We start from the raw sequence: 23792 nt of genomic DNA, 5'->3' as shown, positions 1-23792 counted from the left end.
TTTTTTTTTTGTCGTCCAATTTTCGTTTTAGTAATTGAATTGAAGAGTAGCAAAACATTTAATTAAACCACATCAAATTACACAATATGCGAACTTTCTCTTGAACCGGGGTTTGGTCAAGTTAAAAAAGTCAAACCACAGATCTTAAACCCTAGCTTTAACCCTCGCTCTCAACGGATTCTTCATCACCACCGCGAACACCAATTTGCCGGTGAAATCCACTTGGTTCCCCGCCGGGTACGTGGTCCACTCGAACTCTTGAACCATCCTCGCTAGCATTAGCTCCACGTGTACGACCGCCATTCCAAGCCCCGGGCAAATCCGACGGCCAATTCCGAACGGCATCATCTTAACCCCGGCGACTCCGGTTAAATCGGCGTCTTCTCCACCTGTTATAAACCGGTCCGGGTCGAATTTTTCCGGTTTAGACCAGATCTTCGGGTCCTCACTAATACCCGGAAGATAAAACTCAACATTAGCTCCAACCGGAATATCGTAACCGGAGAGATTCGTCGGCTCCGTAACGCCGTGAGTTAACGTGAAATACGTCGGCGGATGTCTCCGGAGAAGCTCCTTAACAAAAGCTTGTAAAAAGACCATTTTATCCAAATCTTTCTCCTCTACCGTACGATCATCTCCCACCGTTGATTTAATCTCATCGTACAGCCGAGATTGAATCTCTGGATTCGAAATCAGTTCCGCGATTCCCCACTCAATCGCCGTCCCCGTCGTATCCGTACCGGCGTTGAGAAACTCCGAGCACAGAGTCACGAGATCTTCATCAGACGGCGTCGTTTCACGGCCATCGACTCTGAGATCGAATAAAGTATCAAGATACGCGAAAGACGTCGCCGTTTTATCGGAGCCGGGATTTCGAACCGCCGATCGTCGCTTCTCGATGAATCCGACAACGAATTCGACAAGTTTCCGGCGAAGTTCCAGAGCTTTTTTTCTCTCGTTGAAGTAAAACGGAGTTAGAATCGGAAGGTAGTCGTGAATTCGTGGATCAACGGCGATTAAAATCTCCGTCATCATCTGATCCATCTTCTCAATCGATTCTTCTTCCATTTCGATTCCAAAACACATATCTAACAAGATACAAAAAGCAGCGAATCTAGCGTTTCTCAAAACCCAAACGAGTCCTTCGTGTTCTTTAGCTTCCGATTTGATCTTCTCCACGAGCTTTTCAATGGCGGATTTTCTGATTAAACCAAATTCCTTTAACCGGCTAGAGCTGAGCATGTTTTGAACCATGTTCCGTCTCAGGGTTCGCCACACGGGACCGTACATCGCGGAATGGACGGTGATATCGCTAGAACTGAAGATTTTCCGGGTCGGTGTTTCGACGGGTCGGGTGGCGAATTGGGCTCCACGTTCGATCAAGGCTTGGTGTGCGAGATTTGCGTCGGAGATGATGATCATTGTTCGGATTCCCATCCTTAACGTGAAAATTGGGCCGTACATCTTTCTCATCTCGTCGACGTATTCGAAAAACTGTTTCCCGGAGCGCGCGAACTGTAACAGATTCCCAACCACCGGCCAACCCGGTGGGCCTGGAGGGAGGTTCACGCGCTTCGAATTGTGACTCAGGCGCGTGAATGTACATGATAGGAGAATCGTGACAAGAGTGAAGAAGAATAAAACACTATTGGAGATGTCTAACATTTTCTGTCTTTAACTAAGCTTTAAAGCTATGAATTTGAATCAATGATGATGAACAAGAAGAAGAAGTTACACCTTGTTGAATATTAAAACTGTTTGATGATATTATTTGTATCAACAAATATATATGCTGTGCATTGAACGCTAGTGGTAAGAAAAACATACTGTAACGTGTGAATATATGTGTATCTCTAATTTCTAAAAATTTGTTCTTGCTTTAAAAATCTTTATTTGTTTATGTTATTAGAGATCTTAGTACATACCGTATGCGAAATTTCTAAATATATGGTTATTCTAAAAATACATTCTCCACTCATTTGGTATTAAGTTGATTTTTCTTTTACTTGGGATTGATTACCATTTTATTCAAATACGGTATATATATTTTAGAGTAAATTGCAAAAGATACAAAACCCCTTCTTATGTGACACACAAGATTTCTCTTTCTTCTCGCGCTAGTTCATACGATCCTTCACTTACGTTTGCGTTTGGGCTTGTGATACTTTTACCAATTGGGCTTTTGCTTTGTTGGCCCAAGGTAAATTTAGATGTTAAAGTACATTGCTCCTTTTTGCAAGGTAGGGATTACAACAATACAATGAACTCTCTAGTTCAAGTGATTCTTTCACTGACAATATCACAAACAATTTAAGAATTAGAGTTTTGGAATAATTGAGACAACAGAAAAGGTTTTATAATTTGGGAAAGAGAAAGGAAGGAATGTCAGTCGCGGTGTTGTCAAAGTCCAAACAAGAAGAAAGCGCAGTGATGAGTTTCTTCACATCTTCTGTGGTATGTGCTGCACTCAGTGTCACCCTTAGCCTGCAGTAGAATTCCACAACATATGATGAGTTTCAACGATTATCATAAAAATGGTTTCAATTCATACGAAAAATGATTTTTTAAAGTTTTTTGTTTACCTGCAAGAATTGGGTGGCACTGTGGGTGGTCGTATAGCCATTACATGGAAGCCTGATTTTAGTAGGTACCTGCAACAACGAGATAAATCAATCAGCTATACAAGTGTAAGTATGGAAATGGAAGACAGAGAGAGATGTGTGTGAACCGGCTCGCTTTGAGAGCTTTCTCTTGATTGCCTACAACAAGTGAGATAATGGGGCTTGAGATGTCAACTCCAGATAATGCCTTGAACTCTTTTACCCTCTCCCATATTGCCTTTCTTCTCCATCTCTCCTTTCTCGCCACTACAACTGCTGCGTAAGCAGCTGCAGCCATTGGGACAGGGATTGCTGTTGAAAATATGAATGAACGACCTCTCGACTGTATCAGTTGCTTCCATTTTTTGCTGTTGTCATCAAACTAAGCTGTTACCAGTCTACTACTACATTGAAATCTCTGTTTGATTTTTAGAGAAATTGAGACAATTCAGACTGTTTATATAGAGATCTCAACCACCACTAAAACAAATTCTTGGTTCACAAATTTCAGATCACATAGGCATGTGTACCTGCAAGCTATGAATCCGCCATGACACCCTGCTGCCTTACTTAAAGTGCCCACACATAAATCTACGTCAGCTTCACAGTTAAATTCCTCGGCCACGCCACCACCAGTTTCTCCACAAACAAATGTTCCATGGGCCTGACCGATCAATATCATTTCTCTTCAGCAAAAAAAGTAGTTGACACCAACATTCTAAAATTCTACATGAACATATCGACCAACTTACATCATCAATAACTAGTAGGAAGCCATACTTCTTCCGAAGCTGAGAGAGCTCTTCCATTGGTGCAAAGTCACCGTCCATACTAAATAAGCTGTCAAAACCAAAAATGAGATTCAACCTTAAGAACGTCCTTTCATATTTCCACAGTCTCAAACCACCAAAGGCGTTAATAAGCATACTGAAATGTTTAGCCTTTGTAGATAGCACTATGAATAGCGACATGTCGATGAAAAGCAAAAAGGACAAAACTATGTTTAGATAAAAAGGCAAGTTGGGGCATTTAAGTACTACAACCTTTAATAAGAACAAGAGCAGTAATTTGCAAATGAGACTGACCTATCAGTCACCACGACCTTCCTCTTCATTTTGCAACTTGATCTGTACAAACAGTTATAGATGACATAAATGGACAACTAGATATCAAGGGAGGAGTTGGGGAAGTGAAGGACTTACAGTAACGAATTAAGGTGATACATGTCACAGTGTCGATAAACAAAAACTTCAACATTTCCTTGTCGTTCAGCAAGACGGACACCATCAATAATTGATGCATGGTTCAGTGCATCAGAAAAAATGGCCACTTTTTCATTCTTCAGAGGTTTCCCGCTAGCAGCCAAAAGAGAAGCAACACTTCCAATTGCAACCATTGCAGCCATATTGGCAGCAAACCCAGTAGGACAAACAAGACAATCCTAAAAAGATAAAAGACACATCATCTGTTTCAGCTTGAGATTTATTATCAATAGCATAGGACTCCATTTGAAATCATTCAAGGAAGTTTTTTACCTCTTTTTTCTTCAGTTCCGCCAAACTAGTCTCAAGCAAACGATGATAAGTGGTATAGCCACATATTAACGCAGAACCCTTAGGTCCCATACCATATTCTTTGGCTGCCTGCCTTGAAGAAAAAAGATAAGGAAGTGGAAGAAATCTATACTTTAATTTATTGACATGAAAAAGTTTTGGAAACATACGTTTGCAGCAGCGTTTGATATTGTAGGATGTGAGCTCAAACCCAAATAATCATTCCCAGAGAACAAAAGCAGCTTCTTGAATCTCCCTTTTCTACTCTCAGCTAATGCATCTCCACTAAAAATCTCTTCTCCTGTCAATGTGAAACGAAAACAAAATAAAAACCCAGTCTTTTGCGTAATCAACTCGGCTTCTTCACTAAACCTCAGTTATAACCATCAATTATACTTTGCATAAAACCATAATTCGCTGTCTAAGGTACGAAACGAATTGCATTTGTGTTAAAAAAAAAACACACGAAACTTTGGAAACTCCGAAACTCTCGGCAAGAAAAAATATCAGGAAAGAAATGAAAATTACCGTTGCTGGGTCCATCGTGAAGCCATTTCTGAAATGTAGGAATCGAGACAGAAACCTCAACTGAAGTCCGATCCCATTGACACAAACCGTCGAACACCTCGTACTCATCTCCTCCATTGCCTATGATTTTCACTATTTCTTCTTCGTTTTGCCTAGACATACAAATGGGTCTCAAAGATCGAAGAATTTGCCTGGATTCAAGCACATTCACTGCTTCTTCCACACATTTATCCCACGAATGATCCGCCATTCTAAGTGTAAGGAAATTGTGATTTTGGGCGAATTCAAAAAGTGGTTCAGTGGCCGGTGAAAGAAGAGGACTTTAAGCCTCTTCTGCTACTGCAATGACGTCAATAAAACACCTGCTTCTACATGTTTGTCGACTCCTATTTCCACGGAAAAGAAAATGAGAGAGGCCTGGAGATGAAAAGCCCAGGATTAAGAAGAAGATGAGTAAAAATGAAAAAATTGAAAACCAGAGATTAATCACGTGCAAGTCACATGATCGGTTTGTTCTGGTTTGGTTTATTCCGGTTTACTGTAAGGCAACGTCATCAAAAAGACGAAGATGATGGTGAAATCAAAATCAGAAAAATGGCGCTTGATGTGAGAATCTTCGAGACAATCTCTCCTTCTCGTTTCATCTCTTTCACTATCCCTAATCCGATTTCTCCGATACATCTCCTCCGCGTCGCCGTCCTCGACACGCCTGTCCATTGCACTGAGTCTTCTCCTCCCCGAGTCGCCGCCATTCTCGTCCCCAAGCACCGAGAATCCGATTGGATCTTCTCCACTGAGTCCGGCCATCTACAGCTCCTCCTTAATCTCCCAGACATCTCTCGGTTGATCTTGATCGGTGATGATCACGACGGTGGCTCTGATTTACCCGCGGTTTACCACCGACCGACTGGTGAAGACGACGAATCTGAGAGTCTCGAGATGAGATTGAAACCTCTTGTGGTAGCTCTGTCACCTAAAACCCTAATCCGAGAGGAAATCGACGATGTTCCTTTTCTGATTTACGATGATAATGTTGTCTCTAGCGTAGTGCTGGAGAAATCCGTCGGACCTTTCGTTGGTGAAATGCTGATTGAAGATGTAGAGATTGAGATTGAAGACGGAGTAAGAGAATTCAGGAGGAGATTGAGATTTAAGAGAATGCCTAATTTAGTTCAATCTGACATCAAAATCATCCCCAGTAGTTGTTCGAATTCTTCTCTGCCATTAACGGGAACAGAGTTCAAGCTTCATCTTACGGAACTCGTGCATCCTTACTTGGCACCAATGGTGGCAAGTCTTAGCTTGATTGGTTCTGACATATATGAGCTCAAATCTAGACCAAAGGCATTGTGCATTGGAGTTGGAGGTGGTGGATTGCTTAGTTTCTTAAGGCTACAGTTAGGGTTTGAAGTTACAGGCGTAGAGATAGATCCTGAAGTCTTGAGGATTGCGAGACAATACTTCGGGTTGGAGGAAAGCTTAGCTCGTGTTCACGTTGAAGATGGTATTGAGTTCTTAAAGAGACTCTCTACTAGCTGTGATGATGATGCCAAGTTTGATGTCTTGATGGTTGATCTCGACTCTACTGATCCGATTCACGGCATGACTGCTCCTCCTGTTGAGTTTGTGGCTAAAGATGTTCTGCAAGCTGCAAGAAAAGTTCTTGTTCCTTCTGGGGTTTTCATCATCAATGTCATTCCTCCAAACAAGACATTCTACCATGAACTTCAAGACCAATTTAGACATGTCTTTGATGAGTTGCATGAGATCGATGTAGGAAATGGTGAGAACTTTGTTCTCATTGCGACAGTTACTCCTAGAGATAGCAAGAGCGGTTTCAACAGAGCGAATCTAACACCCGCTGTTTCGGACAACTATCTTGATGCTATACAGAAAATCTGAATCATTGACGGAAGTTTCATTGCAAACTTTAAAGTTTAGTTTTTAATCCAATATCAAGAGTACAACAGAACAGAATCCTATTCAAAAAAGGTTATCGAAGAAGTGTTGTTCAGCTTCGGCTTTTAGTCTTCACTAAACTTGATCCTCTTCGGGACTGGCTGTGTGTTTCCAACCTGAAGCAGGACACAAAACATGCAGTTATTAGTTCAGTGTTCGACACGTAATGTAGAGAAAGTAGAATTGTGTAATCGGAAACTTACAAGTTCAGGGCATTCATATTCTATTCCAGCGGCTGCGATTCTCTTCCTCCTTTTCTGATCCCTTTTCACTACCTTCTGCAACATTTTCCTATGCTCTTCCAATGTCCTTTCCTGTATACAAAAGCAACAAAAATCACACTTAGAGTTACTTGCTCAAGAGGAATGGCAAATTGATTAGAAGAAAGGTGAAGAGAATTACCTTATTATGTTGTCTACGCTCAATCTGAACCGAATCCACTGGTTTGTAGTTACATTTAAACCCTTTCCACCTATAACATAGGACATAGATACATTAAGATCCACAACTACTTGAAAAGAACAATTCTCCAGACAGTTCTGGCATGTTCTCTTCTTCAAACACTAGAGAGATTCGCACACCCTAGTATCTCATGATGAATTTAGCCATGTGAAGAAAGAGTATTGAGTCATTTGAAATCCAGCTAGTGCACAAGAATCACATATTCTTTACCCTAATTTCATGACATAAATAAACCATCTAATCCAATGATAGACTCCTTAGGTTAAACTCTATTTTCTCTTCACTTTTTTGCACATCCTATCCTAGACCCAAATGTCATAAAATATCACTCTGGAAACCATAGACATTGTCCTTCAAAGCTTGCATCAAACCACACGAGATAGCATTCAAAAGAGAGCTATTTCATTCAACACAGCCATAAGCAGCCAAGCAAAATAGCATCCCTACACAATTGGATATGACAACTAACTATCTGCAAAGAAAAAAAAGGTGGACTCAAGTCACTTACAGATTCGGTTTAACATGCTCTGGTGCAATGACATGGACTTTAAGCATGTGTTCCATCAACAAATAATCATTCATTGCACCCGCTGCAATTTCGGCCACCTGCAACCAAATAAAAAGAAGTTCAGAATTGAATCTAGCGTATATATATAACACACAAGGGTTTCACCATTTTTTCTACAGATTCTCAAATATTATATACCTCAGGGTCCTCAAACTGTATGAACCCAAAATGCTTTGACTTGCCAGTCTGTTAACACAAAAAAAATAAAAAAAGTTAAAAGAGTTAAGAAAGAGCACATCGTCTCAAACTACAGCAAATAAAATAAAGTATCAATCAAAGTATAACCTTTTTGTTTCTGGCGACTCTAACTCTCTTAACTGTTCCAAACTGTGAGAAGAAAGCTATAACCAGAAAGAAAAATCAGATTATCAAACACATAAACACATAAAAATCAGACTATCAAAGGGCAATAAATTGAGCAAACACAATAATCAAGGGTGTAAATTTCTACCTTCAATCTCAGTCTCATAAAAGCCATGAGGGATTCGACCGATGTATAGCACAGTAGCTTTATTCTCAAGAGGTTGGGAGGTCACTGGAGCTTTTCGAGCTGGACCTCCTTCTAGTGGCTATCAACAAAAACCCAAACAGAGCGATTCAAGTAAAACCCAAAAGAGTCTGCGACGAAATCGAAACGATGGTGGTAAAAGAGAAAGCATCGGAGGAAATACCAAAAAATCAGCTGAAGGTTTCGGGTTCTGGGGAAGAGGTAGCTGAGAAGAAGCAGCCGAAGCAGCAATCTTCTTCATGTTCTTCTTCAGAGCTTTCTTCGCCTTGGCACCCATGTTTTCGTCGTCGGCGAGAAAGAGAGAGAGAGAGAGAGAACGGAAGGAAGAGGATGAAGATACAATTAGGGTTTAAGGCGCTTAGGTTTTCAACCAATTTAATCCATGTGAAAATGTTTTCCACTTATACCCCTCCCGTCCTTTCTAGTTTCTAGTCTACATGTCACCTAGCAAAGGAAAATATCTTCCCTTTTAGCAGTTTTATTTATTTATTTATATTATCATATAACTGCAATTTATTCTTGCTTGCACAATGTGTGAAGATGTGTTTTTAAGTTTGCTTCTAAATAATCGTGGACATTAAGAAAAAAAAGGTATATTTAGATTTCGTTAAATAATAACAGTGGCGTGTAAGATTTTTGAATTGTGGGTTAAAAAGGTCTTTTTTCTTCAGAACAATAATATATTTTAGCATAGCAACTGAGCAACAACAGCAAGAAAAAGAGCAAGAAGCCATTTTAGAAAGAGGAGTAATCAAATGATATCCAGAGCTTATAAAAGGCTTATTGATGGGCTAATTAGCCTTGATACAGTAATGCTTCATTATCCAATAAAAAGACAAAGCAATCCAAAAAAAAGGGTACAAAATCAAACCAAAATGAGAAGAAGTTCTCCATCAGAGTTACCGAAGAGTAACAGTTCAGACAGAGACATTACATTACATGATTTTATAAAACGAAAGATGATCTCTGTGCCTTATTGAGAAACTCCTTTGTATGAATCTATCAGCTCCTTCAGTTTCTCGAATCCCTGCAATTTTACCATTGTTAAAAAATAAAAACACAGTCATTTGTTTTTTCTTCTTCTTCAATATAAATGTTCAAGCCACAGTAAGAGATAAAGAGAAGTTATATGTGATACTTACCATGCGCGTTGTGTATTCTCCAAATGATTCTTTGTTTTGCCTCTCTAGTTTCCAGTGATAAAACAATGGCTCGAACACTTTCTCTAAGTCGTGAACCTTAACCTTATCCATGAAACTTCTCGCTATCTGGGTCAGGTTCGGTGTTCCTCCTAGCCAAACCTGCAGAACCGACAACAACTCAGAATATTAGCCTGCTTGCTTACTACAACACTTGCTCATCACTAGTAACAAGAGCTCGTTCTCCAACCGTACCTGATAGCTGTTGGGACCATCCCCGACTAGACCGAGCTCAGCCATGTACGGTCTTGCACAGCCGTTTGGACAACCAGTTACTCTTATCACAACAGATTCATCGTAGTCCAGACCAACCTGATCCAAGGAAAGAGTTTTGCACATCAAGATTAAATGCCTGTAATGGCACAAGATTAGATAAGTGCACAGAGCGATCTTACCTTCTCAAACATTGCCCTAACTCTCTTTAGAATGCTGGGGATCCCGCGCTCTGCCTCGGTTATTGCCAGAGGGCACAAAGGAAAAGCTGGGCAAGCCATTGCGGTTTGGTTTAATGGGTCCACAAACTCAGGTTGCTGCATAAATAAGCAATGGTTTACTCAGCTTATGACACAATTGCATACCTAATGGTCAAATAAAGCTGCTTACCAGCAAGCCGGCCTGAGCAAGTACTGTGGTGATGGGACGCTTCCATTCGGTCTTTATATCACACAAGACAATGTTTTGGTTTGGTGTGATGCGGACATCAATTTTGTATTTCTCTATTACTTCTCTCAGCGTCTTCTTCATTATACCTCCAACACGACCACTGTCTACGTGAAGCCCACAAAACCATGCACCATCTCCCTGCAAAGTACACAATGAAAATAAGATATTATTGATTAAGCCAGGCCATATAGTTCCGAAAGTGACGCAATTTTAACAAGGTTTTAGTTACAAACCTGTTCATGCCATCCCAAGTAACTCTTGAACTCCCACTCTGGAAGTTCACGGGAAGGCTCAAACTTTTTACCATAATATTGCTCAACAACATCTCTGAACTTCTCAATTCCCCAGGAGCTGATCAAATATTTCATTCTGCTATATTTACGATCATCTCGTCTCCCGTGTTCTCGTTGTGTGACTACAATGGCTTTCACAGCATACAATATATCCTCCTTTGGAACATAACCTATTGGTTCTGCCAGGCGGGCAAAAGTAGACTCCATTCTGTGTGTTCTTCCCATACCCCCACCAACCTACAAGACGAGTCATTATCATCAGCAGTTTAAAACCAAGAAATAAACCAAAAAAAATAACACTGACAGAAAAGGCGAGCAAACAAGCCTGACACTAGATATAAATAATAGCATCTTAGGCTAAAAGAGTGTAAACTTACATAAATATTGAAACCCTGTGGTTCCCCATTTTCATCTGAAACGACAACAACACCAATGTCATTGGTGAGGAGGTCGACGGAATTATCTGTAGGCACAGTTACAGCGACCTTGAACTTCCTAGGCAAGAACTGGGTGCCGTAGATGGGCTCAGGAGAGTCGACAAAGTTAGTCCCATGGGAGTTATCATTTCGAGCCTTCACTACCTCCGGAGGCTCAGCAGTCATGAATTGCTCTCCGTCAACCCACATATCATAATAGAACCCTGATTGAGGAGAAAGAAGAGCCGCAATGTTGTCAGCTGTTTCTTGTGCAAAGAGATAGTCTTTCTTCACATAAGGTGCTGCAGGAGCAAGAACATTTCTGTTTAGATCACCACATGCACCAAGAGTGCTACCCATGTTTCTAATAATCGAGCTCATCACAGTCTTAAGATTCTGCTTCAGAACACCGTGGAGCTGAAACGTCTGCCTTGTGGTCAAACGAAGAGTACCAATGCCAAATTCATCGGCTAAGTCATCCATAGTCAAGTAGAGCTGGTTAGGGACCTTCCCAGATGGATTCTTAGTTCGAAGCATGAAGGAGTAAGATCTTCCACCACGTTCTTCTCTGTTGTACTGTTGGTAGCTACCGTGGAACTTAATGAGCTGCACGGCCGACTCGTTGACGTTTGGAGCCTCTGTTAAAAGCTCCTCGTTTAAAGGATACCTTATGAAATTACTCTTCTCCTTGATTATTTCGACTTTGCTCCGCTTGGTCGTAGTCTCAGGCTTCGCAGGCTGAATAAAAGACAAAATCAAACATGAGAATCATTGGAGCTCTCTCACAGTTATATCCGATTCATTCCTAAACTCAATTTCATACAAATTAATCACCAATGAATCGCATCATCGCTTTTAGAATTGAAAAGCTATGAATTACCGAAGAAATAATGATTTTCACGATACAGCTGCATGAACTTCTCATACTCCAGAAATCATTTACACTAAGATTACAATCAGAATCTAAGATAACAGAACCATTTGGAGAACATTCGTGAAGGCGATTCAAAAAGCACCTCATGATTTTTTCACGACCATAAGCAGAAAATTCCTTATAATTATTAGAAATCAATAGCAGATATCAAATCTCACCGTGGAGACGGCTTGAATAGGCGAAGAACTCGACGAAGAAGCGGATGGAGGAACGGAAACGCCGCCGCGTCCATATCTTCCTAAGAAAACAGAATGAGAGGATCTCAGAGCGTCGAGCCTCCCAAGTCTGATCTTCTGATCCGACGAAAACACAGTGGCGGCGCCCGCCGGAGCTCGAAACGTCGATGACATCGCTTCAGAGAAAGAGAGAGTGAGTGGCTTTGGGTTGTTGAGGAATCGAATAAGGGCGTGTGTTAAAAACTAATAGAGAACGAAGACAATGGTCAAAACTAACGTGCGCTATCACGTGCATGACACGTGCGGCGGCTAGCCAAGAGAAGCGCGTGAAACGCACCGCTATACTTTTCAACTAATTTAATCCACCGTCGATTGAGAATCTAACGGTTGATTAGGCGCGCGTGCCGGTAACTCCTGTCTAAGAGGCACGTGAATAAGAATATCATTATGCGAAATGAAAATGGAACTTTTACTCTTGATAAAAACTTGAACCGGGATGGCATCTTGGATATATTCAAAGTGAATGGTTTAGATGCTACTCTGCAACTTGGTGCACCAGAGAGTATCTACGTGGCGGATAATTATCGGTTCAGATACTTTTGACGAGAGAATATACATAAGGGCAAAAAGGTAAATAACGTGAGGCTCTCTCACCTACTTGGCCGCTCGTGTTGCCCAAAAGGTATATAAGTGTTGTGTTGGGCACATGCTAAACATGAGTATGTGAGTTTTTGCTGGTGCTAACAACTTTGCTCCTCTTATAATAATGTTTTTAATCTACCATATTATATAATCTTATATCTTCTCCACACACGTGGTTTTTCAAGTTTGTATTATATCGTCTTAAGTTTTCTTAACATATAACATGTTTCGTATTTTATTATAAAAAAAAAATTCATTCTTAATAGGAACTTAGGCTACTAATCAAAGAGTTGATGACTTTGCTTTTCTTTTTGGTTGGCAATCCGCAATGTCTATATTATTTTTAGTCACTTTCTACTTTGTAGCATTCAACTTTTTGTTAGTTTTATTGATGATGCTTATACTCTAATAAGGCCCACTACAGTAAGCACACAACCCCAACAGAGAGAATAAGGAATATGTGTTGCCGGAAGTATTCGCATTAGCCGCCGGTTGAAAGATGCTAAATACTCCGGTGGCCGGAGAAATTTATTGACAATGCGCCTGTGTGCGCAGGCATTGGATTTGCCACGCTAGTGACAACCAAAAAGGCCGAAATGCTACAAATTTGTTAGAGAGAAAATAAATAACCCAAAAAACTTGTTTGTGTTGCTATTTTCTTTTGTTTCTCTTCTGCTCTTCTCTAAGAATGAAGTCAGAAAGAAAGAGAAAAAAAAAAGAAGCCTATTTGGTTTCCTGTTTTTATGCCTAAATGGGTTTTTTCCTTGCCTTTAAATAGAGGAGAGCAGAGAAGCAATGTGTTTTCTTTAATCCATTCATCTTCAGGTTTTGTTGTTCTTCAATTTGCTCGCCGGAAAATGCAACCTTGCCATTAATGGACGCGGTGCTCTTGTCTTCTGTTCGAATCCACGGACACATACGAATCCTACAGTCATAGTTGTTAGATGTTTATCAGTATCTATCACAGAACAGAACAGTATTGGTCCTAAGTGCGTGTGTGTATATAGGTTATGCTCGAAGTTGATGAGGAGCAATGTGTTTCCGGATTTCTCAGGGTAAAAATTCAAGGGATGTGTACCTTTCCAAAAGCAGAATTGTATCTGCTCCGTTGAAAGACCTGCGCAAATTCCGCAAACCATTCTAAGATCCTTTTTGGCAAAGAGAAGATGAAGCTTTCCAAATATTGAGTTGTGTTTTGGACATTTGATTAGCTAACTCTATTACGAATGTTTTTACCTCTGAATATTGATGTTACTGATGTTCCGAAGTAAACAGTCCTTCTCGGGAGATCCCATATCCAATCTCTAGGAACATCGATGGGATTGAGACTGGACTCGTGGTCTGCAAATAACTGCAAGATAAAAAAATGGTAAAGGCGGATAAAAAACCAAAGCAAAATAGAAAAAAGGTTTCACCTGTCTGTTTGAGTTTTATCTCATCTAACCTCGTTAACTTGAAAGTATGTCCCGTTGAGCGGAAAACTTCCTCTCATGGCAGTTCGACAAGGTATCTGTGAATGACGTAAAAATGATATTAGTAAATTGTATTCTCACTTCTCCTTTCTCATGAGCAATACAAAAGATCTAGAAAATCTCACCAAAAGAGTCCCTCGAACTGTCTGTGAGTTTGCTTCCCTCACATTGTTGCACTCAGAACAAGTCTCGTCAAAGCACATTTTGCCAGACGCTTTCCCTCCACACTTCTGTTCAGGCGGTTGAGCCGAATTCGCTGTTTCACCTGGCAGCCAAACAACTACATTAGTTAACTAATCTCAAAACTAATATACATATAACATCCACCAAATGTACGTTCCAGCTTTCATTTACAGATTCAAAATTTCATCCTTCACCAACTCTTTTTCAAATGCTTTTTAGTTCTACCTTTACATTCTTTGATACTGACTACACGTGAAAGAAACATTGCAGTTTTATTCTCACCTGGTGTCCAAATAGCTAGGAGATAAGGACTTGGATCATCTGGTTCTCTTTTATCCATCTGTTTTTTCATCAAATGAGGATTTCTAAACAGTGTTGCTTAAATGAAACAACTCGGGTATAGAGAGAAAAAAAAATTGACTTACACCATCGAGGAGAGGATGTGAATCCGGGAGCTGGTATCTGCAAATAGACGACACATTTATCAGTTACCTTGTCATTATACCTAGACCTTATCTTAAAACTTTTTGCTTGCTTGTCTCCATTTGGTTTGTTCGATGCAGGGTGGCATACGAGTCAACCAGAAACAGCTCGGGCCGGTCGGTGAAATATATAAAAATGCCATAACCCTGGCTGACCCACATGCTATAAAACCCGATTTGGAGCGATTTTTTTCCCAAAATTTATATGAAAGATAAAATATAGGAGGAGATATTAGCTTACACTTGGTGCTCTGTCCTGAGACGGCTAATGTTCTTTAGTTTGGGAGTTGGAATAGAAGTAGCGGTTGGATTCAAAGCAACCAAAGCCTTGGACATGTCACCTTCTTGGAGCTCCATGTTTCTTTCCATGTGTTCCCGTAGAGTCATTCCGAACTGTTCAATGTTGAGTTTTATTGTTGGGATCTCGTCAGGGTCTTCATTGTAGTAAGCATCTTCAATATCACTCTCTGTTATCTCAGTGCATTCTTGCTCGGGCGAGGCCGGCTCTTCAATTATTGGTTCACAGTTTTCTCTATTCGATGGTGCGCCCCTTGCTAGGGCTTTCTCCAACGGAAGAGGTAGTTCTATCATCGGGATGGCTACAGGAGGAAAGGACTTGGGAGGGACCGGAATAGTTGCACTTGTTAAGCTCCTCTCGTCTGGTGCCGGTGCCGGTAAAGCAAGTCTTGCACTGTTACAATGGTATCAGTCATCGAATCTCATATTTGAAATCCCTACTTTGGCATAGGTAATATAGTGTTCATGTTTGGATTACAAGGGCTTATGCTAAAATGATAGTGCAGATGGAACCATGATTTTGTCTTTGATCTTTGTGTTTCAGCCTATTTTTTGGTTACTTACCCAAAATCCTAAATTTTTATCTTTAATTATTGTGTAGAAGTACATGAAAGCTTGCTTACCTAGCATAAGCACTGGCAAAGTGTCTGCACTCTCCTCTCATTGGACATGCATTACAATTTGGTCTACTCTTTGTGCAAAATACCTGACATGAGTTCACATGAGTTAGACACTTACTTGATCAGGTGCCTACAATGCTTGAAATTACCATATGATAAATTCAAAGCTTAGAGCAATAATACCTTTCCAAACGTAATCAGCTGGTAGTGTAATTCATACCTGAGTAAGAAAAGAACGTTAATTAATTTTGCTGGTAGTAATGACGATAGAATTCTACCAAAGAAATATAGCTTTTTCAGACAGATGACTTGGTAGAGTTTATAAGCATACAGTGTTGGTTGATCGAGTTTGCAGAGTCTTGGCCAAAGAAATTTTTGGATGGACTCAAGCACAGGGTATCTGTGAAAACACTGCATGGTTATGATTTGCAAAATAAAAAAAAAAAAAGGGTATTTTGTTGTTTAGATGACAAACAAAAGAAACTTACAGCTCTAGAAGGTGTAACTGAAGTGATTCAGGTAGAGGTTGTAGAGGCACCCATCCCAGCCTAACGGCTATCCTTCCAACATTCGTGTCAACCTTCATATCATCAACACAATTTCCAGCTTAGTTAGCCGGAGTTATTCTAAGTTATTAGTAGATAATTAAATAGTTTGACTCACAGGGAAAGCAAGATTGTGGAGCGTTAAGAGTCGCACGCATTCGACACTTTTCAATCCCAGACCTCTTATGCTCAAGAGATAGTCCCTGTGAAATGATCATGAGCAACTTGTATAAATACTCAGTCTGACGTAATTGTTGAGTAAATCGATTGTGCTAGTGATGCAGTCATTAAAAATGTGGTTTACCCACTTGGCTTTATCAGGAGGAACATCTCTCAACCATTCAAGGTCGATACCACCATGATCTTTAACTGTTCGTTCTAGGAAATCCTGCAATGTTGTAGATATGGTTACATGATATACTGATGTTCAAGCCTTCTGACAGATTTTAAAAGGGTCTTAACTGCAATAGTAGATTTACCTTAATTCGTACCGCCAACATGTTGTTCATTCCTCTTTCCTTGATAGCATCAGAAATCTCACTGATACTAGCACGTCTTATTGCTTCATAGTCTATGGAATCCATACTGTCTTTGCTTCTTTCCTTTCTCCCTTCATTCACCTCCACATCTTTTCTGAGGCTATCCCACTGGCTTGTAGGCTTTCTCCCATCAGCAAGCGTCCCTTTCATCTCTCGTACAATAGTGGCATTTGTCTCGTTGTATTCAACTGCTGTCTGCTCTTTATTGCTGGAATTCGATTCGACCAATATGTTCTGTAAGCTTGTATTTTTACTGAGGGGATCAACCCCGTTTTCAGCAGTTCTATCTCTCGGTAGGCAGCCATCCGTGATGTTCTGTTTGGTACTGGACTGTCTTGTAAGGCATTCTTCAGAAGAGTTGAGCAGATCCATAAATGCTTTTTGTAAATGGGATGCTTTATTCATCTCATCTTGTTGATTATGTTGGGTATCGTCCTGGTGCACTTGGAGGGCACTTGAGGAAGCAAACAATCCCATTCCTAGCATTTCATGAGGCGTTGATGATATGATCTGACCTGTGAATTCTCTTGGAACACTTCCACCTTGTCTGAAAAATCTGCGTGGTACGTTTTTGTTCTTTCCGCTGTCAACTCTTGGTGAAATGGACAGCCAAGGATAACCAAGGCCTTCACCTTGCATTCCAAAATCCTCTATGTCTATTACATGTGGCTGTTGAATCGTACTCTGCTCATAGCTGCTGGAAGGATTGGTCGGTCCTTTTTTTTGCCAATTAGTATCATTGCTTGGCTGACCAAAAGAGAGAGAGTCCTTCCAGTTCATTATTTTGTCGAGATCAGGTTTCTCCTGAGCGACATTTGTAGTTTCTTGTTTCTGAACATCACCAGATCCATCATATAGAAGCGGTCTCTCATTCCCTTGAAGACAAATTTCATCAGACAAGTTTGGACTCCCAGTTTGCACTGATTGTGATGATCCACTGACAGTTTTTGTTTCACACCTGGTTGTAGAAAACTCTGCGTCTGATTTGGAACATAGACAGGATCCAACTCTCCCACACGACTGAAATATCGCAGGATCAAAAGAATCTTGTGATGATAATACTTCCTCTTCTAAATTTTGACTACTCTTCTCTAAGAAATTAAATCTTTCGATTCCAGAGTTTGAACAGTCCCTTTGTTGCTCTTTTGATCCACTATCAACCCCAGAGACTTCCATGTCAGATGGATTTTGAACATTTTCCTGCCACGAAGGAATTTCATTTAAGTTCAGAATGCATCCTTCTGGATCTTCAACAACTACGCTTCTAACATTCCTTTCATCTTCTCGGCTGCTGTTTGATTTTGGAGGGAATCGAGCAGCTAGAGACATGAAAGCAGAGCTGCATTGTAAAACCAGCATGGGTTATTTTCTCTGTTTTGGAACTCACTTTGAAATGCTCATTTAATTAAGGCAACTCATATACCTTGAAAGGTGATCCGTGACATTCTGTGTAAGGAAAACTCCAATGACCGAATCAACCACTGATCCCTTCCATGGCGAAAAACGTCTATCTCCTGTAAATGTTTAAGTTCAATTGGTCATCTATAGCAGTAAAAGAAATAATAGGCACAGAAACTATTCAACTGTCACCATAATTTCACACCTGTTCTTCACAAGATGCATTTTGAATATTATTTGGCATGGTTTACTAGTGATTTCTTAAAATTTTGCACACAAAACATCATTTTTTGGGTATTCTAATAAATGTGTTGACCAGAAAGTTGGTGGTATTCTGCTTTTCTGTAACCTATTATGATATTGTTCCCTAGTAACTTTATTATTATGATTTCCAGGATTAAGTTTTAGCTGGTGTATGTGATACCTATCAAGACATGCAAATGAAAATAGAGTTGAGAGTGTTATGGATCTTCACCTTGTACAAGATGCATACGGGCGATGAATGAATCGGCCCTTCCTCGGAAAACTCTCCTCTCTTCTTCCCACCACTTCTCTTTTTTCTTATCCATCTCTTCATCACCCTCTTTTTCTCCTTTACCCATCAATAGATTCCATATCCGAGTTGTTTCATCATCAAGGTCAACTTTAGGCCTTGGTTTTTGCTTCTTGCTCTCATATGGAACAACCGCACCATCTCCTCTGTACAAGACAAGTGCATTTTGCTCTTGTTCTCTGTTTTTGTCTCCTAGATTCAGATTCTGCATCCTGTATATTATTTCCGCAATAGAATCCAGACATAGAAGTTTTCCTGATGGACCTATACAACGCACAAAACAGTGGTTAAGGAGCTAGTTTGGACACATCAGTTACTAAAATCTCGAAATCATATCACAAAGATTGTAGAATACATTAGTTACCTCTTGCTTTTCCTGAAGCTTGAATGGACTTCCTCCCTTTTTCTTTAGCCTTGCTTCTTGATGAAGGTGTCTTTGGAGTTGTAGGTTGCCAAAGCTGGATCTCTGAGGCATGAGCAGACGGAGGTACTGATTTTTTTCTCCCTGCACGACCCCTTTTTGCAGGCGTTCTGGGGACAATACATTTCTCATTATCTGCTGACTTTTGAACTGAACACGAAATTCGTTTAGATGCAGTTTTAATGATGCTTTTATCCTTTCTTGCCCCATCAGTTGGATCATCCTCGATTTCTATTACCTCAGGTGGCATGCCATGCAAATTTTCTTGGACTACTTTCTGGATTTTCATTTTCTTTGCAGCACCTAAATATTTGGCACACGGTCTGCTGTTATGTCTCTCCACATCTTCTGATTGAGCCATGTGTCTCTCCACATCTTGTGATTGAGCAATCTGTTGGAGCGAAGGCCAACGACCTGCTAAGTTTAGATCATGGTTTTCCATCTGTCCCATTGCAGGATGATACTGTCTCTTCGAGCCCCTGGCTTCCTCAAGATTAGCCATAATTGGGGTTGGCAAAGAAGAGTTTTGAGATACTACTTTTTTGCATACGTCAAAGAATTCACCATTGGATCTCTCATGAGAAAGGATGTACTCATTTCCTTGATGGATATCTTGCTGTAAAGAACCGTATTCAGGAGCGCTGCTTCTATGACATGCACCTGTAGTCCCATTCAAACTCCTGGAAACAGATTCCACATATAAATTTGTTGAAGGAACTTGTGACTGAGAATGAGGTTGAAGCCCAGGCGATGACATGCAGGAACCGACCATCTGATTCAAGTGAGTAAAACCTTTTGGAGTTCCAGGTTGCTGGTTCATCAAACGTACGCAAGGCTGCTGGCCTCTCATAGATGATCCAGGCTGCTGGTTTCTCAACAAAAATCCAGGTTGCTGGTTTTTCATCCGTAGTCCATGTTGTTGCCCTCCGGTTGACATAACAAGCTGATGCATGTCTGTCGGTGATCCATATTGTTGATTTCCAGTAGGTAAACAAGTCTGCTGATTCAAAAATATAGGCTGCTTGTTCCCTTGGAGACCTCCTAGTTGCTGGTTTCCACTCACCAATGCAGGCCGTGGAGTTCCTATCAGATACATAGGTTGTTGATTACCCATGGCCAAGCAAGGCTGCTGGTTTCTTATGGTCATGCGAGGTTGCTGGTTACCGAATGGAAAGCCAATAAGTTGGTTTTTCATCTGAAGCCAAGCTTGTTGGTTTCCCATTGGGAACTGGGTGTTCTGGGTTCCCACTGGGAACTGGCATTGCTGGTTTCTAGTCAATAAATCAGGTTGCTGGTCTCTGGCCAGTTTCGCTTCCGTTGATAGTTTATCTGGCTGGTTTCCCATTGACACTTCATGTGGCTGGTACGTAGCCACCAATCCATTGGTCTGGCCTATTTGTGTCACTGAATCCAGAAAACTACCATTAGTTCCACCAATGGCATCTCTGATCTCAGAAAATGAGTTTGCGCCATTATTGTTCTGGACAATTTCAAACTCAGAGTCACCTTGCCTCGCATCTCCAGATTTCTCCAAGTCAAAATTCAAAGCTTTTCTGCAACTTTTGAGTGTGACTTCAGGGCTTTTGTTGCTCATATCTCCAACATGGGCTGGCTTTTTAGTTGCTGATTCTTTCAAGTTTGTCTTTTGAGCTTTTTTCCTTTTGCCACTCCCGGTTTCTTTAGAATTCACTTTTTCCTGAGTTGCAGGTTTGCGTGGCTTCCTTTTAGGTTTGCCTTCCACGACCACCTTGGGCATGAACTTCTTTTTCCTTTTGGAGGGTTTCTGCTGAGGTGTCTTGTTAAGATCAAACTCCAGAACATCTTGTCTGCTTCCATCATTTTGTTCAGTAACTTCCGTCGCATTAACAGCAGACGCGTCCATAATGCTCTGCATACTTTTGTCAGATTTCGGCTCTGTGATTTCATGTCCAATGGTTGTAACTATCTGTTCAAGGAATCCATTCTTTTCACCTGTTCTGCACAGACTGGGGGTTGACGGTACATATTGAAACGAACTTTCACAGACTGACCCAACTGCTTCTCTTCTGATTGGTGAATTCAAATTGTAAAGTGGCTTGCTACACGCTGGAGTTCCATCTGTTCAAAACCATGACTTTCTTAAGATACTGCATGGACTATGAATTTTAATGATGATATGCCGTAGCAGTCTAATTCATGCTTAAAAAGTTCTCTAACTCATGCTCATACCAACCGAATATTTTAGATCTAAGTAATGTTCTACACTAAATACTGCAAGAACGGAGTAAAAACAAGGAAGAAAAAAAAACTGAAAACAGATTTGATCACTCACATTGACGAACCTGGAATAAGCTATCCCCACCACTCAGCAAGCTTGTGAAGGAGAAGGGCATATGATCGGGATTCAACAAGTCGTCCAATTCAAACTCAGTATAGCCAGCTTGAGAACTGCCACTCTGGGTGAAAGGACCGTTTACCATACCCACATTTGAAGAAAATTTTCCATTGACCGGCTCTATATTACTGGTGGTGTTTCTGATAACTGGTGGTAAAGGCGAAGTCACATCACTCCTGCCCAAAAGATCTCTCTCACTATTACTCCTAGCTTGTGCATGTGATCCCGCTAAGCTATTAATCATCATATTTAAGTTGGTCACGCCCTGATGAGCACCATGGTCATAAACCCCATTATGATCCACACCACTGTTGCAGAATGCCCTCTCTACAAATTCAACACCTGGAACCACATTTAGATCCTGGTGTGTCACTCTCTCATCTACGATCAGACTTGATCTACCCCCACCTTGCAGAGGTTTTTTAGGTGTAAATGGAATGCAAGAACCCATGAATTGGAACTCATGTTGAGTTTGATTCTCCAAAGGAAGTCGAAAATAGCCATCCCCGGGATCACCCCTCGAATTCATACCACACTAGTGTGGAACCAATGAATCACTCCCCCTTCAACCTTATCACTACCTCACCCAAATGCTTCTACCTAACTCTCCCCTAACTTGATGAAAACTCTCACCAAACACCAAAACCAAGCTACATGGACGAACACTCCTTTAAATCAAACTTGGGAAGAGAAGGCGACATTAACTAAGAATCTGCACCATAAAATGCAACAAATGATTTTTTTTGTCAGATATTTTTTCTCATCAACAAAACGAGAAACACATTGAATAGCTAGCTGGAAATTAGGAAACGGCAAAAGAAGAGCGAATAAAGTAAAAACAATATGTTTCTGGGGAAAGGAAGATAAAGCAAATCCGGGTTTTTAATTACCCAGAATCAAAATTCAGGTGTTAATAGCTGAGATTATGATCAGAAATCAGAAAATATGAATTGATGAAAATGATAAACCCAGTGAATCTTCTCGTGATCCGGGGATGTAACAGCTGAAAATTTAGCAGAACAAATTCCAGATAAAATAGGGAGAGAGAGAGAGTAAAAATTTATTTAAAAAAAAAAAAGGAAATGATATTTGAATAAACAGAAAATGGAGCTAAAAGCTCACCGATCTAAGCTTCTGATTCTCAGGCGAGTCAATGCCGGAGAAACTGAGTCAGCTATGCCGTTAGAGAGAGAGAGAGAGAGTGGTGAGATGACCAAGGAATAAATTAAAATAAGATAGTAGCAGTTAGAAAAACTGTGCGTTTGCAATATGGGCCTGAAGCCCAAACTATATCCACCAGGATGTTGTTACCCCTTAAGTTTCTGTATTTTGTTGTTAATTATCGTCATTAGTCCTTTTTAAAATTGTTTAATTTGCAAGGTTTTTTTATTCCTAAGACTAAGCAACAACGTAAGTGTCAAAAAATAAAAAGTGTAATGGGGTTAGTCTTAAATGTTCATTAGAATCTTACTAAATAAAGTTTATTAAATGTTTGTTCTTCTTCTATAGTATTTAGATTTAAAGCATGTCAACACGTTTTTTAAATGGAACTTAATGTTGCAAACTTGCTGCATGCCAACATTTGACCGAATTGCATTAAGGAAATTCAATGCTGAATCATTTAATGTAAAACGTTCATAATCATTATTTTCGCTAGAATATCCAATATTTTCCATATATTCATGAAATTTGGCACAAAATTCTCGTATTTTATAACGTAAACAAAACTATGTATAACACCGTATCTCGTATTTTACGGCTATGTTCGTTTCTATTTGCACCAAACTGTTAAAATTGTAGTCACCAACTAATTACTCAATTAGCGAATTAAACTAATATTATTTGACCCATTTGGAATACAAAACCCGACCCGAAAGTTTATGAAATTGTAGAAACGACAAGTTTCCGCGTGGTAGCCATTAATGATTGTGACGGATCTCTTCCTACCCCCAGTTAGTTTCAATTTAGTCCCTCATCTTTCGGGACAATCCTATTTTAAAACTAAAGAAAGGAGATCTGATCCTATATAGTTTATTGTCTGTTGCTCCTTCATTTTTTAGACATTTTATTTGACTCCCATATATTTAGATTTGTTCGAATTGGCCCCCAAAACGAGGGACCTGTCACAAAAGTCATGAGTTACGAATCTTTATTTTTTCGTCTAAACGGAGTCACGAAATACTATTATGAGATTCTTGCTATGCTTGAGAATTATATCCGTGTGAAGAAAATTCTGTTGACGAAATCAATGTAATTTGGTTCTTAGTCAACATTGTAGTAATGAAAATACGATTTTTTTTAAGTAATGTTTTTTGTGACAATGAGTAGCATATTATATCATCATAAATTCATAATTACAGATAATCCAATTTGCCTTGAAACAAAAAGATCTCTTGACATTATTATA

At 40.1% G+C, this 23792-nt stretch overlaps 6 protein-coding genes across 9 annotated transcripts; 1 reads left to right on the top strand and 5 right to left on the bottom strand.

Moving 5' to 3' along the window:
- Positions 1-34: 34 nt before the first annotated feature.
- Positions 35-2124, bottom strand: LOC9307176 (cytochrome P450 77A4). The gene has a single exon (XM_002871060.2). It carries the CDS (start codon positions 1663-1665, stop codon positions 145-147), a length of 1521 nt encoding a protein of 506 aa, XP_002871106.1. The 5' UTR covers positions 1666-2124; the 3' UTR covers positions 35-144.
- Positions 2125-2205: 81 nt separating this feature from the next.
- On the bottom strand, positions 2206-5131 carry LOC9309227 (8-amino-7-oxononanoate synthase). Of its 2 annotated transcripts, XM_002871059.2 has the most exons (10): positions 4682-5131; positions 4324-4454; positions 4136-4243; positions 3803-4041; positions 3686-3727; positions 3353-3440; positions 3131-3264; positions 2729-2968; positions 2583-2651; positions 2206-2484 (listed from the first exon to the last, which is right to left on the bottom strand). In XM_002871059.2, the coding sequence occupies exons 1-10, from the start codon at positions 4929-4931 to the stop codon at positions 2355-2357; spliced, it is 1431 nt and encodes a 476-aa protein (XP_002871105.1). In that variant the 5' UTR covers positions 4932-5131; the 3' UTR covers positions 2206-2354. The 2 variants fall into 2 exon arrangements, with proteins under 2 accessions (XP_002871105.1, XP_020879185.1); XM_021023526.1 differs by lacking the exon at positions 4682-5131 and having other exon boundaries at positions 2248-2484; positions 4136-4239; positions 4324-4412.
- Positions 5132-5171: 40 nt separating this feature from the next.
- LOC9307175 (methyltransferase-like protein 13) lies at positions 5172-6596 on the top strand. The gene has a single exon (XM_002873112.2). The coding sequence runs from the start codon at positions 5183-5185 to the stop codon at positions 6581-6583; it is 1401 nt and encodes a 466-aa protein (XP_002873158.2). The 5' UTR covers positions 5172-5182; the 3' UTR covers positions 6584-6596.
- Positions 6577-8586, bottom strand: LOC9307174 (MKI67 FHA domain-interacting nucleolar phosphoprotein). Its single transcript, XM_002871058.2, has 8 exons — positions 8342-8586; positions 8122-8239; positions 7956-8011; positions 7809-7856; positions 7611-7708; positions 7043-7112; positions 6844-6954; positions 6577-6756 (listed from the first exon to the last, which is right to left on the bottom strand). Exons 1-8 carry the CDS (start codon positions 8453-8455, stop codon positions 6706-6708), a joined length of 666 nt encoding a protein of 221 aa, XP_002871104.1. The 5' UTR covers positions 8456-8586; the 3' UTR covers positions 6577-6705.
- Positions 8587-8926: 340 nt separating this feature from the next.
- LOC9307173 (assimilatory sulfite reductase (ferredoxin), chloroplastic) lies at positions 8927-12085 on the bottom strand. The gene is made up of 8 exons (XM_002871057.2): positions 11842-12085; positions 10711-11487; positions 10274-10570; positions 9981-10178; positions 9773-9907; positions 9573-9689; positions 9321-9479; positions 8927-9205 (listed from the first exon to the last, which is right to left on the bottom strand). Exons 1-8 carry the CDS (start codon positions 12031-12033, stop codon positions 9152-9154), a joined length of 1929 nt encoding a protein of 642 aa, XP_002871103.1. The 5' UTR covers positions 12034-12085; the 3' UTR covers positions 8927-9151.
- Positions 12086-12952: 867 nt separating this feature from the next.
- Positions 12953-22614, bottom strand: LOC9309226 (transcriptional activator DEMETER). 3 transcript variants are annotated; one of them, XM_021021352.1, is made up of 20 exons: positions 22508-22614; positions 21323-22097; positions 18955-21108; positions 18513-18854; positions 18063-18153; positions 16580-17978; positions 16409-16488; positions 16219-16303; positions 16044-16135; positions 15887-15955; positions 15739-15775; positions 15559-15641; positions 14880-15329; positions 14582-14618; positions 14439-14496; positions 14099-14238; positions 13946-14011; positions 13738-13852; positions 13580-13618; positions 12953-13426 (listed from the first exon to the last, which is right to left on the bottom strand). In XM_021021352.1, exons 2-20 carry the CDS (start codon positions 21912-21914, stop codon positions 13323-13325), a joined length of 6033 nt encoding a protein of 2010 aa, XP_020877011.1. In that variant the 5' UTR covers positions 21915-22097; positions 22508-22614; the 3' UTR covers positions 12953-13322. The 3 variants fall into 3 exon arrangements, with proteins under 3 accessions (XP_020877011.1, XP_020877012.1, XP_020877013.1); XM_021021353.1 differs by lacking the exon at positions 22508-22614 and adding an exon at positions 22276-22388; XM_021021354.1 differs by lacking the exons at positions 12953-13426; positions 13580-13618 and having other exon boundaries at positions 13762-13852; positions 13917-14011.
- Positions 22615-23792: the final 1178 nt, after the last annotated feature.

The sequence above is a fragment of the Arabidopsis lyrata genome (genome assembly GCF_000004255.2).
Source record: "Arabidopsis lyrata subsp. lyrata unplaced genomic scaffold ARALYscaffold_6, whole genome shotgun sequence".
Lineage (NCBI taxonomy): Eukaryota > Viridiplantae > Streptophyta > Magnoliopsida > Brassicales > Brassicaceae > Arabidopsis > Arabidopsis lyrata.
The sequence above is the reverse complement of the archived record's forward strand: the minus strand, read 5'-3'. Positions and strand labels throughout refer to the sequence as shown.

Coding starts and splice junctions, on each gene's coding strand:
- LOC9309227 (XM_002871059.2), bottom strand. CDS start 4,931: ATGGCGGATCATTCGTGGGATAAATGTGTGGAAGAAGCAGTGAATGTG. Junction 4,244..4,323: donor TATCAAACGCTGCTGCAAAC/GTATGTTTCCAA, acceptor TCTTCAAGGCAG/GCAGCCAAAGAATATGGTAT. Junction 4,042..4,135: donor CGGAACTGAAGAAAAAAGAG/GTAAAAAACTTC, acceptor TTATCTTTTTAG/GATTGTCTTGTTTGTCCTAC.
- LOC9307174 (XM_002871058.2), bottom strand. CDS start 8,455: ATGGGTGCCAAGGCGAAGAAAGCTCTGAAGAAGAACATGAAGAAGATT. Junction 7,857..7,955: donor GAGTCGCCAGAAACAAAAAG/GTTATACTTTGA, acceptor TTGTGTTAACAG/ACTGGCAAGTCAAAGCATTT. Junction 7,113..7,610: donor GAGCATGTTAAACCGAATCT/GTAAGTGACTTG, acceptor CCTATGTTATAG/GTGGAAAGGGTTTAAATGTA.
- LOC9309226 (XM_021021352.1), bottom strand. CDS start 21,914: ATGAATTCGAGGGGTGATCCCGGGGATGGCTATTTTCGACTTCCTTTG. Junction 21,109..21,322: donor CTTATTCCAGGTTCGTCAAT/GTGAGTGATCAA, acceptor GGTTTTGAACAG/ATGGAACTCCAGCGTGTAGC. Junction 15,776..15,886: donor AAACTCGATCAACCAACACT/GTATGCTTATAA, acceptor TTTCTTACTCAG/GTATGAATTACACTACCAGC.
- LOC9307176 (XM_002871060.2), bottom strand. CDS start 1,665: ATGTTAGACATCTCCAATAGTGTTTTATTCTTCTTCACTCTTGTCACG.
- LOC9307173 (XM_002871057.2), bottom strand. CDS start 12,033: ATGTCATCGACGTTTCGAGCTCCGGCGGGCGCCGCCACTGTGTTTTCG. Junction 10,179..10,273: donor ACTTGGGATGGCATGAACAG/GTTTGTAACTAA, acceptor TGTACTTTGCAG/GGAGATGGTGCATGGTTTTG. Junction 9,908..9,980: donor TTGCTCAGGCCGGCTTGCTG/GTAAGCAGCTTT, acceptor TTATTTATGCAG/CAACCTGAGTTTGTGGACCC.
- LOC9307175 (XM_002873112.2), top strand. CDS start 5,183: ATGATCGGTTTGTTCTGGTTTGGTTTATTCCGGTTTACTGTAAGGCAA.